General features: G+C 37.7%; 1 protein-coding gene across 1 annotated transcript in view; it reads left to right on the top strand.

The window, feature by feature from the left end:
• Positions 1-15,994, top strand: part of CEP192 (centrosomal protein 192) — a 131,517-nt gene that overhangs the window by 67,311 nt on the left and 48,212 nt on the right. The window contains exons 19-24 of the mRNA XM_019668227.1: positions 3,151-3,322; positions 5,283-6,201; positions 9,637-9,785; positions 11,209-11,439; positions 15,309-15,434; positions 15,630-15,773. Coding sequence (XP_019523772.1) covers positions 3,151-3,322; positions 5,283-6,201; positions 9,637-9,785; positions 11,209-11,439; positions 15,309-15,434; positions 15,630-15,773 — 1,741 coding nt within the window. The remainder of the gene's footprint in view (positions 1-3,150; positions 3,323-5,282; positions 6,202-9,636; positions 9,786-11,208; positions 11,440-15,308; positions 15,435-15,629; positions 15,774-15,994) is intronic.

Below are 15,994 nucleotides of genomic sequence, written 5' to 3' on the forward strand. Positions count from 1 at the left end.
TGTTGTTCACCATCTTAGCTGTAGAGGGCACAGCATCACTGGCCCTCATGTGGGATCCGAACCAGGGCCCTGCTGCTCAGAGCTGGCATCCCAAGCCAATACGCCACTCGGCCGGCCTGAATGATCTTACTCTTGAACCTGCCTTTTTTTTCTTGTGTTTCTAAGAAAATATACTTATTTATTAAGAATAGGAAACATACCTTAAGAGGATGGATACTCAACTTTTTCATGAACTTGGCATATGGTCAGATATGTTAAATAAGGGCATCATTTTACTTTGCTAAAGTGACCATGGAATTGGTAAGCTTATTCCACATGGGTAAGATAGCTAAGCACCTGCACTCTTCTCTCTTAGGCTGAGGCAAATCAACACAATTTAGTGATAAAAGGCCAGTTTATAAGATGGTCAGTAAGTGTACTCTGAACTAAAATTGCTGGGGAAGATGAAATTAAGTGATGGTGTGTTGCTGAGTTGCTTAACATTTTTTTTTTCCTGCCATAGTCACTAAAGCAAATACTAGTTGAGATCTCTTGGTCAGTATTTGGCATATACGTGTAGATTGATCCATGAATCCTTTCAAGGGCATGATTTAACCTACTAGCAAAAGCTTATTGTTCAGGCTTTGGCCCATCCCTAATGCAATTTTAGTATTTCACAGTATGCATTGTTGTATTATATACTTATTGATGTATAATTAGCATACACTAAAATGTACAGATCTTAGAGGTTTCATTCACTGAGTTTTTGACACTTATATTCACCTATTTAAGCACCACCCCTAAAATATACAGAACATTTACATTACCCCATTAACAATTCCTTGCCTGTTTCCAGTCAATTCTCTTTCTCTTCCCCTTAACCCCACCCTGGCACCTACTTTCTGATTTGTATTGCTGTAGTTTAGTTTGTCTGTTTTTGCAATTTGAATAAATGAAATCATACGCAGTCATGTGCTGCTTAACAACAGGGATATATTCTAAGAAATGCATTGTTAGGTGATTTTGTCATGTGTGAACATCATAGAGTGTACTTACACAAATCTAGACGGTATAGCCTATAGCTCCTTGGCTACAGGCATGTACAGCATGTTACTGTACAAAACAACATGAGACTAAATCGAGCACAAGAGAAAATGATGCAATCAGAGACACGAGATGTATGAGGCTGCTGCTCATGTAATAGTATACTATTTTACAGCAAACTTTTTTTGTAAGTAGAGTCTACTCTAAAACAACAATAAAATGTATAGTATAGTAAATACATAAACCAGTAACATAATCATTTCCTCTGTATTGTGGGATAGCTATTCAAATGTTTATCCTCTGTATTGCTGATTTTATGTGGCAGCAACTACGCTTTTTATTGCTGTCAACGTAGACTTTAGTTTTGTATTCATTTATTTTATTGAAATCCTCATACTTTTTTATTGTGGTAAGATAGGTTTGATATTTTCATTCTACTTTTTTTCTGGTTTCTGCTAGCTCATATTCCATTATTTAAAATATATATATATATTTATGGTAAAATAAATGTTGGTCAGAATTTTTATTTGTCACTGGCAACATTTTTTTGATGAGTTTTAAATTAGTTTTTAATAAGTTTTGCTGCTCATGAGCATTCCTGCTAGCTGGTCTTCTAGCTTCTGACAGGTTTGTAGAGCTAATTTAGAGATTCTAAGTCCGGAACTGCCTTCGAGTCTCTGTGTGGCCAGCACCTTGTTTTTGGATTCCTTGAAGTCTGACGTCCTGAAATTCCTCTCCTGTTATTTCCAAGTGTTCTTACAGTTCATTTCTCATTCCCTGAGGTAATATAACCTAAATGCATTTGTTCCTTTCAACCAAAGGAGCCAGACTAATAATATAACACATCACCCCAGTAACCCACAACTTTTTTCATACCGTAACATGGTACCTGTGTGAATATGTGTGCATGTGTGTATGTGAATGTGCATACAAGGACCCATGTAGGTGCATGTCACACAGTGGCTAAAATAGGCCCAAAGCAGTTTGGTTAATATTTTGTCTCCATTGGTAAGAAATTCACTAACTAGCATTTTGTCAATACTGTCTTGATTTGGAGCTTTTTAAAAATCCAAAATTCAATAGGATTTTCTCTCTGTGTCCACTGTCCAGCTGAGAATTGTGAATTTTGTGCAAAAAAACGATGGGATAAAATTCATTCATATTAAGGGCTGAATTGAAACCAGAGTAAGTGTTCAGTAGGTGCAGCAACTGTTTCCAAAGATGATTGCTGGGATAATATTTCTTATTTCGTGTGACTTTGCCACTTCTCAGGAGTTGCAGTCTATTTCCCCTCTCTGAATTGGGCTGGCCTGGCCTTGTGATGAGTATTGACTAATGAGATATGGCATATTAAATAGATGTGGGCTGTTACTATTTATTGCTTTTTAATCTTTTTTTTCTTATTCACTTAATATGTTATGAACATCTTTTTGAGTTAAAGGATAGTATTCAGCATGGCTTAAAATGGCTACATAGTGTTTTATTGTGTTTATGCCATAAATTCCGTAGTATAGTTCCTCCTAATATAACATTTAAGATTCCTTCATTATCAGTAGTATTCTATGATGACATATCCTTTTAGCAGTCTTTATAATTAGCGCTAATTTTTTTCTTAGATTAGATTTGTAGAATATCTGATTTAAGGGAATTTTGATATGCATTGCTTAGTTGCCAATCCAAAAGTTGGACCACCTTATATTCCTATCAGCTGTGTTTGCTGTTTCCATTTCTTTGTACTTATCTACATGATTCTCTTTTTTTCATCTTTGCTCTCCGAGGGCAGACATTTTTTAATGCTTTGCTCATTGCTCTATATCAGGTATTCAATAAATTTTTATTGAATGAATAGCCAACATTGTTATGTGACTGTATGTGGAATTTATTAATGAAAATGCCATGTTTTTTTACAGTAGCTTACCACATTCATTCAATAGGAATATAATTTACAATTTTAGATAATTATGGGTTTAAAAAAAAGTGAATCTACGGTTGAGTTATTATATATGGCAGCTAGAGCAGAGACTGTAGATTAACAAGATTGTAGGCAAAGCAGGATTGGCTTTTGCTGGTGTAGATAATGTTAAATAACAGAGTGGACAACTCCAGTCATGAGGTTCTCCCTTTCAGGTGTGCTTCAGAGTCTTCTGCCTCAGCAGCTCATCCTCAGAAGCCCCCCTGTGAGAGTGGGTTGTCTCAATTGATGTGTTCACAGGCAAGTATGAGCAGACTGACTTACGTGTCTGAACAGGAGAGTACCTGTTCCACCACAGCCTCAGATCATGGCCTTGAAGAGCACAAGGTGGGCAGCACTTTTATTATTTTCCTAGTAAGACTTCTGGCTCTAAAGTGTTACTAATGTAGGACTCAGACTGAAGTTCTAGCCTGTATACTTTCTGTTGCCATTTTCCCTTTAAAATGTGTGTGTGTGTGTGTGTGTGTGTGTGTGTGTGTGTGTGTGTGTGTGTGTGTAACAGCTGCTCATGCTGGGTAGGCAGTAGAGGTATGAATGTTTTAGTATCTGCCCTCAAAAAGCTCTCAGCCTGACAGAGAACACACACAAGACACACAGTATAATGAAGTGCACTGTAATAGATCTTAAAAGAGATCCAGGAGGAGGTAACTAAAAGTCTGTGGTGTCAATGGGAGGAATAGGTAATACATTGAAGCCATATTTTTAGGACTACTTGGATTTAGGCAAGGAAGAAGGAGCCAAACAAATGGGGGAAGGCATGGAATTGTAAAATACACATTGCATTTGAGGGACTCCCAAGAAGTTTGGAATGGTCACAGTGAATCATGTACTTGGGGAAAGGAGGTGAGGCCAAACCATGAAGAGTCTTAGATGTCAAATTTGGGAGTTTGAAGACTTAAGCAGGATACTGACATGATGTCTGTTGATGTTTTCAAAGCTCATTGCAGTAGCAGAGTGGAGTAGGCATTAGGAGGGCAAGATGAGAACCAGGAAGACTGACACAGGGCTACTGTAGTCAGTCAAGTGAGAGCGCAATCTTGGACCAATGTAATGCCAAGAGGGTGGCACAGAAGCAGACAGATCTGAGAGATTTAGGTGGGAGAATTTTATTATCTGTGTGCCTGTATTTTGTGACTGTGACAGTATTCAGTTTTTTAATGAGATGAATATGATTTTTGTGCATATGCCTCTTCTACCAAGCTATTGATTAACATATCCACTAAAGTTACTAAACATATGACATTGTGTTGGACAAACCAATACACCCATTTCATTGAAAACTACCTCTTTAATGATGCTGTTAGATGTGGGTCTCTGTGTGTTAGCATAGGGGTTAAGAGCTGAACTATGGAGTCAGATGGCCTCTCCTCTGTTAGTTTCAGACACTTAACAATCTCCCTAAGCCTGTTGCTTCACCTGTAAGGAGGGACAGTGATGTGAGAACAGGGCTTGACACCAAGAAGTTACCACTGAATACATACTGGCTGTTGTTATTTATTTTACTGATTGATTGACTGATGAATGATGGATTGTCAAATAGTTTGTTTCTCAGTGTCTTTGTTTCTAAAGCTTTGGAGAAATTTTCAAACCAAGTACCAAGAATGATCAGTGAGGGTTAAGTGCCTCTTAACTTGTGTGTAAATTCCAACTGATCTGCTCTACAGACAGAGCTGCAGCTGTCAGCCCTAAGATGATGCGTTATAAAGAAATGAGTATATGAACATTGGCTAGGGCTATTACTTCATACTTGAGAAAACAGAACCTCATAAGTTTCGACATTGGAAAAGATTTGATGCTGATAAAAATTAGCATCTTCAAACATAACAGCAGTATAGACAATTAATGGGCATGGGAAGTCCTGGAACTGGTTTTGTGTTCATTCCTAAACTCATGTTGATGTCACTTGGAAGCTTGCTCACTTTCTATTCCTTTGTTATTTATTTACTTAGATTTTTGTTTTACAGTTTAGAGGGGGGAAAAAAATCCGTTAAGTTTGTACAAAATTACTTGTCTCTTGTCATTTATGTAAATTTTTTCAGAGATATAATTGGTATATACCCCCTCCTTAGTCTCTTCATAATTATTTCTATAAAACAGTGCATGCATATTTTCTTACTTTTAACCTTGCATTTCACAGCTGCAAAACTACTTTATTTGTGTATAAGTCAACTTTTTTTCAGAGTTAACGTCACAGATATCTTTATTATATTATTTAAGAGTGTATCAGCATGGTTTTAATTTGTAATAATAAATGGATTATTTCTAAATATTTTTTTGTAACACTCAGAGTGATGTCACCAGTAAGTTGAGCACCACAATTATTCGAGCCAGTCCAACTCCATCAGAAGAACAGGCTGTGGAAAAGTTGAGAGAAAAAGGTCCATTTCAAAGTAGAGGAAATGGAGCATTATCATATATTATCCAGAAAAAGTCAGATACAGAAAAAGTGACTGAAAATACTTTGAGTAGCAAATCTGAAGATGTAGAATCTAACTTGAGGTTGAGTAAAGATCTTTCCTCCAGAAGTGGAGATCTGTTGGAAACCACTGTGGTAGGTTTGACCTCAAACCCCAGTGAATTGGACCAGATCAGCTTGGCTTATCCGAGCAAGTCAGGTCTCAGGCACTTGGCTGTGTCAGCAACACCATGCCTTCCTGTGTCACGCCAAGCATCTGTGAATGAAAGTGAGAGAGTAACTTCCGAAGATACATCAACTACCAACAGTGTGTTGAGTGGCCAGCTTCCTAGTCAGACGGCCCCTGGAAGCCAGTGTGCCCCTATTCCCAGCTCTGTGGCTCATCGCTCTGCTCCTGAGATGCAGAATGTACCCAGTGCGGTTCCTCCACTCTTGACTGGACATTCTTTTACCACAGTTCCCTTTGCCCAGCAGTATTTGGGAACACTCCCTACAGTTGGAAATGTTGCTTTGCCTCAGTGCTATGCTGGCAGCACCACAGTCTATGGGTTCTCCGGAAGCTGTCCTCACCCTGCTATCGCAGGAGAGCATATTCAGAACTCTGTGGCCATGGACATTTGTCTAGGACAAAATATCAGCTCTGGATTGATGGGTACCTCTTCCCTTTGTAACCCACTATCTAATGCCGTACATCAGAATCTTCTAACTACAGCAAAACCTTTTCCTGTGCAATCTGTTGGTGCAAACTGTGGAATTGAACCATGGGATTCAGGAATGATGTCAGAATTTGGTAAGACGCTTTTTCTCTGTTATTGCCTTTTGTTGCTTGCTATTATTTAAAAATTGTGTTTTCTCAAATGAGATCATAAAACTAGTTTTGTTTCAAGGAGATATTGATTAGTCTGAATTTCAGGTTTTTGTGGGTTTTTTTTTTTTGTCTTGAATTTGGAACACAGACCATACATATTTATGGGGAAGGGTCCCTGAAGTGATCTTAGAAAAACGCGAAAACTTGTGCACATGACACTCGTGATACTGTCTCTCTAGTGCTCTGCTCTTGGGTTTCTGTTATTCTTTCAACTAGGAAACACCCAGTTTAGAGTTGCCTCCCTGAAGGAATGCGTCTCCTTCCAGCTTTTAAAGCCTTTTGGGGCTTGCTGTTGTGGTATTATGAGATAGGACCTTTCCACTCCTATCTGTAGCCCCTGATTCTCTCTCTGACAATCACTCTGCAAAGCAGAGCTGGATGCTGTGCTTTTCCTGACACAGTACATACAGCCACTGGACTGCTGTCTTGTTCTCTGTCCTCTTTTTCTTCTGTAGGAAATTCCAGACTAACTGCATAAGTTTGGCAAAAAGATTGGTTGTACTAAAAATCCAAGTTAGAGGATAAGGGGACAGAGCATGGTATGGGAATCAAGGAAGACCTCTCTGAGAAAACGACTCCTGAGTAGAGATCCAAAAGGAAGTAAATGAGCATTTATGTAGATTAAATATGGGAGGAATGTTTCAGGAATGAGATTGGTAGATGCCAAGGTGGGAGTAAATGTTTTAGAAAGATCACGGGATGTCAGGGGACAGGGTGCCTAGAGTTCTATGACCATAGGGAATGTGTTCGAAAATGAAACCCAAGAGAAAGCAATGCATAGCTGAAAATATAGGACCTTTTTTCTACCATAAGCATTGGGAATGTTATTCTAAAAGACTCGGAAAACTTTGGAGGCTTAAGTGTCCGTGTGTGATGGGAAGGACAGAAATGAATTCACATTAAAAAATGAACACTAGATACAGACTAATAATGGGCAAGAAAAGATTCATTAGAAGGCTGTAGCATTAGTTCAAATGAGGTATGATGGTGGATTGGTCTAAGATGGAGGTAATAAAAAGTAGTCTAATTTTGGAATTAATTTGGAAATACTTATGACAGCGTTTGGTGATGTTTTTGTATATGGAGTGTGGGAGAAAAAAAGGAGGCTAGGATGACTTTAGGTTTTTTGATCTGAGAAAATTGGTCATGACAATTGCTAATTTAATAAACACTAGAAGAAGCAAGTTTGGAGGAGGAGACCAGAAGTTTGGTTGTGGACATATAAGGTGTGAGATGCCTATGAGACATACAAGTGGAGATAGAAAGTAGTGATGTTGAAATGTGAGTGTTTTATATCCCACATATCAGTGAAATCATATGGTTCTTGACTTTTTCCTGTGTGACTTATTTTATTAAGCATAATAATCTCCAGATCCATCCATGTTGTCACAAAATGGCAGTATTTCATCTTTTCTTACAGCAGAATAGCATTCCATTGTGTATATATACCACATCTTCTTTATCCAATAATCTATTGAAGGACACTTTGGTTGTTTCCATGTCTTGGCCACCTGAAAGCAACAAAGGAACAAGACAAAGAAACAGGGCCGGCCGAGTGGCTCAGTTGGTTAAGAGCACAAGCTCTGAGCAACAGGGTTGCTGGTTTGATTCCCACGCTCGAGCTGAGCTGCCACTAAGCTGCCAACAGGTGGCAGGATGGCTCAGCAGGTGAGAGCACGTCCTCCTCACAACAAGGTTGCCAGTTCAACTCCCGCATGGGATGGTGGGCTACACCCACCCGCAACTAAGATTGAGCACAGCACCTTGAGCTGAGCAGCTGTGAGCTGCCGACAGGTGGCTGGATGGCGGCTGGACTTGAAACTGAGCTAGCTGCACCCTCCATAACTAAGATTGAAGGACAACAACTTGGCTGTGCCCCTTCCCCAACACTGTTCCTCTTCCCAATTCCACAGTAAAATCTTAAAAAAAAAAAAAAAAGAAAGAAACAAATCTCATAGACACAGACAATAGTTTAGTGGTTACCAGAGGGTAAGGGAGGAGGGGAGTGGGGAAAAAAAGAAAAAAAAATCCAAGTTAGAGCCTCTGTTGTTTCTTACTAGATTAGGCAGTGGGCTTATAGTGTGTGAGAAAAAAGGAAGAGATTACAAGGTGTGATCAAACAATATGGTTTAAATTAAAATAAAATGTTTAAATGTTTAAGTTAAAAAAAATTTCTTTCAGTAAAAGACACATTGCCATTAATCCCTCTCAAAATACTCACCCTCGCTTTGAACACATGTATCCCATCATTCTTGCCACTTTCTGAAGCAGTTCTGGAAGTCCTCTTTCATGAGTGTCTTTAGTTGTGCTGTTGTGGCTGCCTCGATGTCCTGAATCAATTCAAAATGTTTACCTTTCATGGTCATTTTGACTTTGGGAAAGAGCCAGAAGTCACATGATGCCAAATCCGGGGAATAAGGTAGATGAAGACACACCATAATGTTTTTATTTGACAGAAATTGCCATACCAGAAGTGATGTGTGACATGGAGCCTTTCCGTTGTGATCACAAAATATGGTGAATGCTGCTGCTGAGTGCCATCCAACAGAAAGGCAGGGATCTTTAATATGGGAAGTGGCACGTTGAACCTTAATAACAGTGTGTGACAAGTTTCAGCTTGTTCGGTGCAGTCAGTCAGGTATGAGTTATGGTTGAGAGAAGGTGTGTTTTAAAGTGTGCCATAAATCATCCTCCATCATGACAACGCTCTGTGTCACACATCGCTTCAGGTACAAGGCAATTTTTGTGAAATAAAAACATTATGGTGTGTCCTCATCCACCTTATTCACCAGATCTGGCACCATGCGACTTCTGGCTTTTCCCCAAAGTCAAAATGACCATGAAAAGTACACGTTTTGAATAGATTCAGGACAGCAAGGCAGCTATAGCAGCACAACTAAAGACACTCATGAAAGAGGACTTCCAGAACTGCTTCAGAAAGTGACAAGAATGATGGGATATGTGTGTTCGAAGCAAGGGTGAGTATTTTGAGGGGGATTAATGGCAATGTGTCTTTTATTGTAATAAATTTTTTAAAATTTAAACATGCTTCGTATTTTTTTATTGCACCTCGTACTAATAGGTAATAACTTCTAAAGAGTTGATTAGCTATAAATTGTGCATTTAATCAATTTTAAATGTTCTTATTCCTTGGCTGGATTCGGCAGGAAAAAGTTGTTGGCCAGCCTGTGCTGAGGCTTATATATGGCAAGTCCACCTAAAGATCTGGGGCACTTCATACCATAGCTCTTGGGTATAAACAGGTAGTCTTCTCTAAAAAATTCCATTTAACCAATTGTACATTTAATTAGGTGTTTGATATAACTTGCATTTTGACTATGCTTTATCTTTACCTAGCAAATGTAAGAGTACCTGAGGAATTGAAGTTTCCTCATGCCTGCTGTGTTGGCATTGCTTCACAAACCCACCTCAGTGTACTTAATCCAAGTGCCCGCTGGCTACAGGTCAGCATCAGAGTACTCAGTGTTAGTGTTAATGGTGAAAAGGTAAGTTTTCTCTGTTTTCTCTTTTGACTTTGCAATCGCATTATGATTAATGCTGGATTTCTCCTTTCTCTAGTACTTGCTTTTATACTGCTGAGTATGCCCCCTCCCTTTATTTATACCTTGTACGGAATCATCGAAATAGTATCTTTCTCTTGGTCTCCCTTTTGGTATAGTATTTATAGTGTAAGAGGTGAAGTCTGAAAGTGTTTCTCATTTTCCGTCAGTTATTATTCATTTGTTAATTATTATATTTCATTATTTATTTATATAATCATGTAAATGTCCTTTTAGTGCTATTATTTAAACCACTGAAAGCTCTTGATTTTCTGGTCTCTACTTACTGGTTTTGTTAAATGTGATTGAATATAAAGTCACTGTCATCAAAAAAAAAAAACCAATACAAAAAAATAAGTTACTCTTAGGGCCTACACCTTCATTTAGTAAGTTGTCTTTTTGACTAATTTTATTTGATCATGTTCCTACATGATCCTTTGAAATACCTGGAAATACAGTTTTAATATTAATTCACATAGCAGGGGTCTCTCACATGATCTATAACAGCTGCTGAAGTTCTATAATCTAAATTACCTTTCAGGATCACAATGACCACTTAAATATCATTGGGTAGGGAGGGTGGAAAATATGAACAGCAGCCCCTGTTTTGGAATGTCTTCGTTTTGCAACTGCTACTTGCAGACCAACATTGGTGGATGGGTTTACTCTCCCTTATTACCTCCTAGTAATAGCCTTTATTTACCTGGTAAAATAAGACTGTCTTTATCCTACCTTTCCCCTTTTCCTAGCTTTTCCCCTCTGCTTTCCGATCCTGAAGAGGTGAGACTAGAAGCCTTCTCATGGGTGTGTAGGAAGTAGTGTTGTCTCTGGAAGTAGGAGTAGAAAAGAAGATCCATATTTAGTGAGGAGGGTGTGTGTGAAGTGAATCATAATCATAGACTTGGAGGCCTGACAAGGAATGTTAGCGATCGGTCTAACCCTCCTGCTTTGTACCAGAAACTAGGTCCTAGGACCATGCACGGGGCTATGAAGCGCTGCCACTTACAGAGCCCTTTTCAAGGAAAGTGAAGGCATTAATAAGTTTGCTTTAATAGAGTAGAGTCTATAAGTTCAACCTGTCTTCATCAGTCTTCATAATTTTGTCTAATTGCACTTCATAGATAATGAGTTATAAAACTTGGATATTTTTGAAGAGGTAATAAATATCTAAATTTGGTAGTTTCAGTGACTGGGAAAAGGGATCTTGAACTATTAGGTTGTTGGAAAAGTCATGATATATTTTTTCTAGGTTTTTTGTTGCAAAAATGCATCATGACTTTTCCGACAACCCAATAGTTGATTCTACTACTTGATTTTCAATGTGAAGTCATTTTTTTTTAACAAATCATGTGGCACTTTTTTTTTAAAGGTGGATCTTTCAGCATATCCTTGTTTAGTTTTCAAGAATAAAGTCATCATAAGACCTCATGCCACAGAAGAGATAAAAGTACTTTTTATACCATCCGATCCTGGGATTTTCAGATGTATATTCAGTGTTGCTTCTTGGCTATTTACAGCAGATGCTGAGACAATAGTCCAAGCAGAAGCCTTAGCAAGCAGAGTCATTCTCACCGCTGTTGCTGAGACCCCTGTGATCGAGGTAACTATTTGTAAGCAGGTCTTCTTCATACCTGGCATCTTAATGAAAGCTGTTTAATCTTAGAAGTAATATTTGGGTAAATGAATTTGTGGGTAAATGTGCCACAGAGTTACTTTCCAGCTAAACGTTGGTTCTTAATATCTTCTAATTCCAAAATTTAAAATTATTTCTGTTGTTTTACAGAAACTCAGATATACTTGCTAAGATGTTTATAAAGCAAAGTATAACATTAAACTCTATTTTGCAACTGATTTTTGTTATATAATTTGATAGTCACTTAAGAAAGTGCCATGTTCATATTTTTCCATTTGTATACCATAAGATTATTTGCTAGCTGAAAAAGTTTCTCTTCTACAGTCACCCATTTTCTGGAAGTGAAAGAAATTAGATCTAGCCTAGTTGGGGTAATGAAGCAGTCACTGGATTGTATGCCTTTTTAAGACAGTGACTCTCAATCTTGGCTGCACACTGGAGTACCACTGGGGTTTTAAATGCACCCCAATGCCTGAGTACCACCCAGACCAACTAAATCATAATGAGGAGGGTGCACAGCTACGTATCACTAATTTTTAAATCTCACCAAACGATTACACATTGCATCCTTAGTTCACAACCTCAGGTGTACAAAATGTGTCTTGTCTTAATTAACTGTGAGTGAAATCAGAACATATTGAACAAGATTAAGGAATGTGGGAGGGAGAGATGGGGAGGGTACAAAACAAAGGAAAAGCAGAACAGCTCTTCATGATAATTAAAAATTAGTTGATTCCTATTATGTGAATTAACCTAACATGTTTGTTTAACCACACTTAGCAGGTGTTACTGAGCTCCTACTAAAGTTAATTTGTTTTTTCCTTCAACAAAGCTATCAACTGTGATTCTGTTTAGTAGTGGGGTGTGGGGAGTGAGGGGCAGGGTAGCTTCCTAAGGAGGCTACCTTGAGATAGATGAGAATCATTTAGGATTTCTTTTCATAGTGCACATGTTCTCCTTACCTTTTCCCAGAGGGAATGCTTAGAAACTTAGCTCTGAAATTTCTTTATTTTCTAGGGCATGGAGGAGGAAGTGGAATTTGTAGAAATTCTCACATTATAAACTCTTAATGATCTTTTTCTTTTTGCCTAAGTGCCATTTTATGTATTGGGTTGTCGGAAAAGTCATCACGCATTTTTGCAACGAAAAACATAGAGAAAATACGTCATGACTTTTCTGACAACCCAATAAATATTTACTTGTTTATTGTTAGTTCTTGCTGCCACTAGCATGTAAGCCACTTGGGGGACATGAAGTATGTCTTTTTCGTTCACTTCAGGACATTGCTTGGCACATAGTAGAGGCTCAGTTAATGATTATTGAACTGTTGATTCAAATAGAGAGTGGAAACAGCAATATTTCAAAATTTATGTGGTTTTAAACTATTGTATTATGTATTACATATTACATATATATGTACCAAAACTGATGAGTTTAGTCAGTTAGGTATTTCATCCACATTGCTAAAGATTTATATATTAAAGTTGGTCAAAAAGACTTTTTGGGAAATTGAATTGTTGTGTATTTTATAGTTTCCAAAAGTTTTGGAAATGTTTCAGCTGCATTCCCCCAACATCTCCCCAACTTTGTGGTCTGAATTGAGTTGGAGAGGGGGAGGGGAAAGAGATTCCATAGTATGTTCAGTTTTTGTTAATGTTTCTTATGTGCCTCAAAACGATGACTTTTTCGGAGGTGCAAGGGTTCTTTTAAGTGTCCTTCAGCGCTCATTTGTTACGTAGCTCCGTCCTTCTGTATTATTACTAATATTTTTGTTTGCTTAGTCTTGTGGCCTCTGAGGAGGTGATTCTGGATTTGTCAATTACTTCTTATAATTATTTTGATTTCTGTCTTGGATATTCTGCAGCTCTGTTGTTACATGTTTTTAAGCTCAGGATTGTTTTATTACCTAAGTGAAATGGTTGCTTTTTAAGTAATGATTCTCTTTATCCCTATTGTCTCAAAGTCTGTTTTGACTAATGTTAATATTGTACGCCAGCTTTTCTTTTGGTTAGTAATTTCCTAGTATATCTATCTGTTTCCATCTCTTTATTTTTCAGCCGTCAAGCTCTATTTTGTTACAATGGCTCAAAAAATTTTGGATTTTTTTTTCCACCTTTCCTGATTCTCACTGAATGGATTAAATTTTTCTTTATCCTTCCTTTTCATCTGCATTAGTTTGGAAGTTACACATTTCTATACCCCCATCCCTTCTTTTTTTAAAATTGGTTACTCATGTCTGAAATTAATCATGCGTTCTCTTCTATTCCCAAACAATACAAGAAGCTTGAATCATTTAAATGCTGATCTTTTCCTTTCGTATTGTCTTTGATGTGACTTCCTCTTTAAGTCCTTCGTTTAGAGGTTCTGCTCATCTAGGGTCCAGGGAACTTCCGAGGTTGACTGTCTTATAAATTATTTATAATTTTGGTGTGATCCTGGGAGGTAGTCGGCACAGCATCTGTCTATTCCGCCATCTTACCGGAAGCCCCTCGTATTGTCTTTGAATAATTATTTCAGTTCCAAATGGTTTTAAAACCCCCACATTAATTTTTTTCAACAGATCAAGGTACTTAAACTGTTCTATTTTTGCTCACCACTGCTTGAATCTTCATTTTTCCCTTCTTCATGGACTCTATTTGCTTATCTGTATTTAAAATGTACGTATTTTATCATGTATTTGAGATTATTTTAGTTCTTTAGGTGCTAATTCTTCTGCTAGTTAGTTTTGCTGTGTTTCCCTGATTATTTTCATGTGGTTTTTAATTTTTAATATTTAAAAATTTTTAATGTGAGCACACATACAAGGAGCCTGCCTTTTGCTATAGAAATCCCAGGTGTCTAGGTTTTTCAAAGTGTTCCTAGAGAGCCCTTTGCATAAAGGCGGGGGCACTAAAGGTTTCAGTGATTTTTAAGCTTGGAGCTCCCATACCTGGTGTGGCTCAGATTTAGGGTTTCCCTTTCTTGCAAATAATCATCCAGTGCCCACCCATCGTAGACAGCTTCCCTGTTGTCTCCTCAGACATATAAACAGAGTGTTTCCAGTTTTCATAAAGAGGGCACTTCTTTGAATTTCTGCACCTTGTGCAGGGAGTTCAATTTTATTCAAACCTTGCCCTGCCTACAACAAGCTCAGGGTCCTGTCTTTTGTTCTGAAGGGTATTAAAGCTCAACTACTTTGGGGGTAAGTCAACCCTATACCTTCATTGGCCACTGTGAAAGTTAGCTCCAGTTTACCAGTCTATTTTTAATTTTCCTTTATTGTAGGTTTGGCTAGGCCAAAAAATTTATGTGTATGTATTATCCAACATTTCTACATGTATGAGTATGAGGGATCTGTTCAGGTGGATCTCCCTTGTTTAAAGAACTCAGTCTATTGCGATGATAGGCACTCATTTAAAATTTTTGATATGTCTATTTTGATATCATTTTTAAACATTGTTAGTATTGTCAGAAGTTTGGACTAAATTTGAAAATGCCAACTTGTGTTTGAAGGAAATTGAGACGTTGGTATTGTAATAATAAAACTCATTGAAGGGAGGCTTATGTATTTTATAAAATTGTCAGTTTGTCTTAAGATCTAATAGTCTTTCAGAGTTAACAGCAGTTAAGACGTTGCTTTGCTCAGTAATATATTTGAGTACATTGACTACCTCAAAACAAGAATTTAACATTTATTATTTTAGAAATAGTAATTGTAAAATAGTCTGGGAAACTTAGGTAAATTTACCTTTAATATTAACTCTATTTGTGGCCGAAAGGGCAGAGATGTGAACATAAGCTGTGACATTTATTAATATATTACTTTTTATAAATCAGTTCTTTTTTTTCTTAATTAGGTAGAAACAGAAAAAAATGATGTTCTTGATTTTGGTGACTTGACTTATGGAGGCTGGAAAGCTCTCCCATTAAAATTGATAAACAAGACACATGCCACCGTGCCAATCAGACTTATTATTAATGCTGTAAGTACTAATGTACAATAAGAAACTGTTTACAGAGCACATTGATTTTGAATTGTAGACACTGCTAATGTCATTCTTGGTTAGTTTTTCTTATGACAGTAAATTTTTTTGTTAAGGTTTCTGTCAACAAATTTAACATTGTACCAACATTATACTATTGGCTTTACTGAAACTGATTCTTCTGCTTCTGAACAGAATGCCATATCCTGGCGCTGCTTCACATTTTCCAAGGAACCAGTCCGTGCTGCTATGAGAGCTGCTCCTTATGCTGATGTGATTGCTCAGCTGGCAGCTCCTTCAGTGATCAATCACATGATGCCTGCCAGTTATGACAGTCAGGTAAGCCAGATGGATTGAAGAACTGGTTTAGAATTTAAAGAGGAAGTTAAGTTTCCAAACTTTTACTTTTTTTTTTAAAGATTTTTATTGGGGAATTGGGGGGATGGGAATAGCGCTGGGGAATTAGGGGAAGAGGAACAGACAAGTTGCTGTCCTTTTGTTCTTCAGTCTAGTTGTGGAGGACGTTGCTTCACTGGCCCAAGTTGGCACCATCATTGCAC

This window comes from Hipposideros armiger, unplaced genomic scaffold, assembly GCF_001890085.2.
Source record: "Hipposideros armiger isolate ML-2016 unplaced genomic scaffold, ASM189008v1 scaffold_522, whole genome shotgun sequence".
NCBI lineage: Eukaryota > Metazoa > Chordata > Mammalia > Chiroptera > Hipposideridae > Hipposideros > Hipposideros armiger.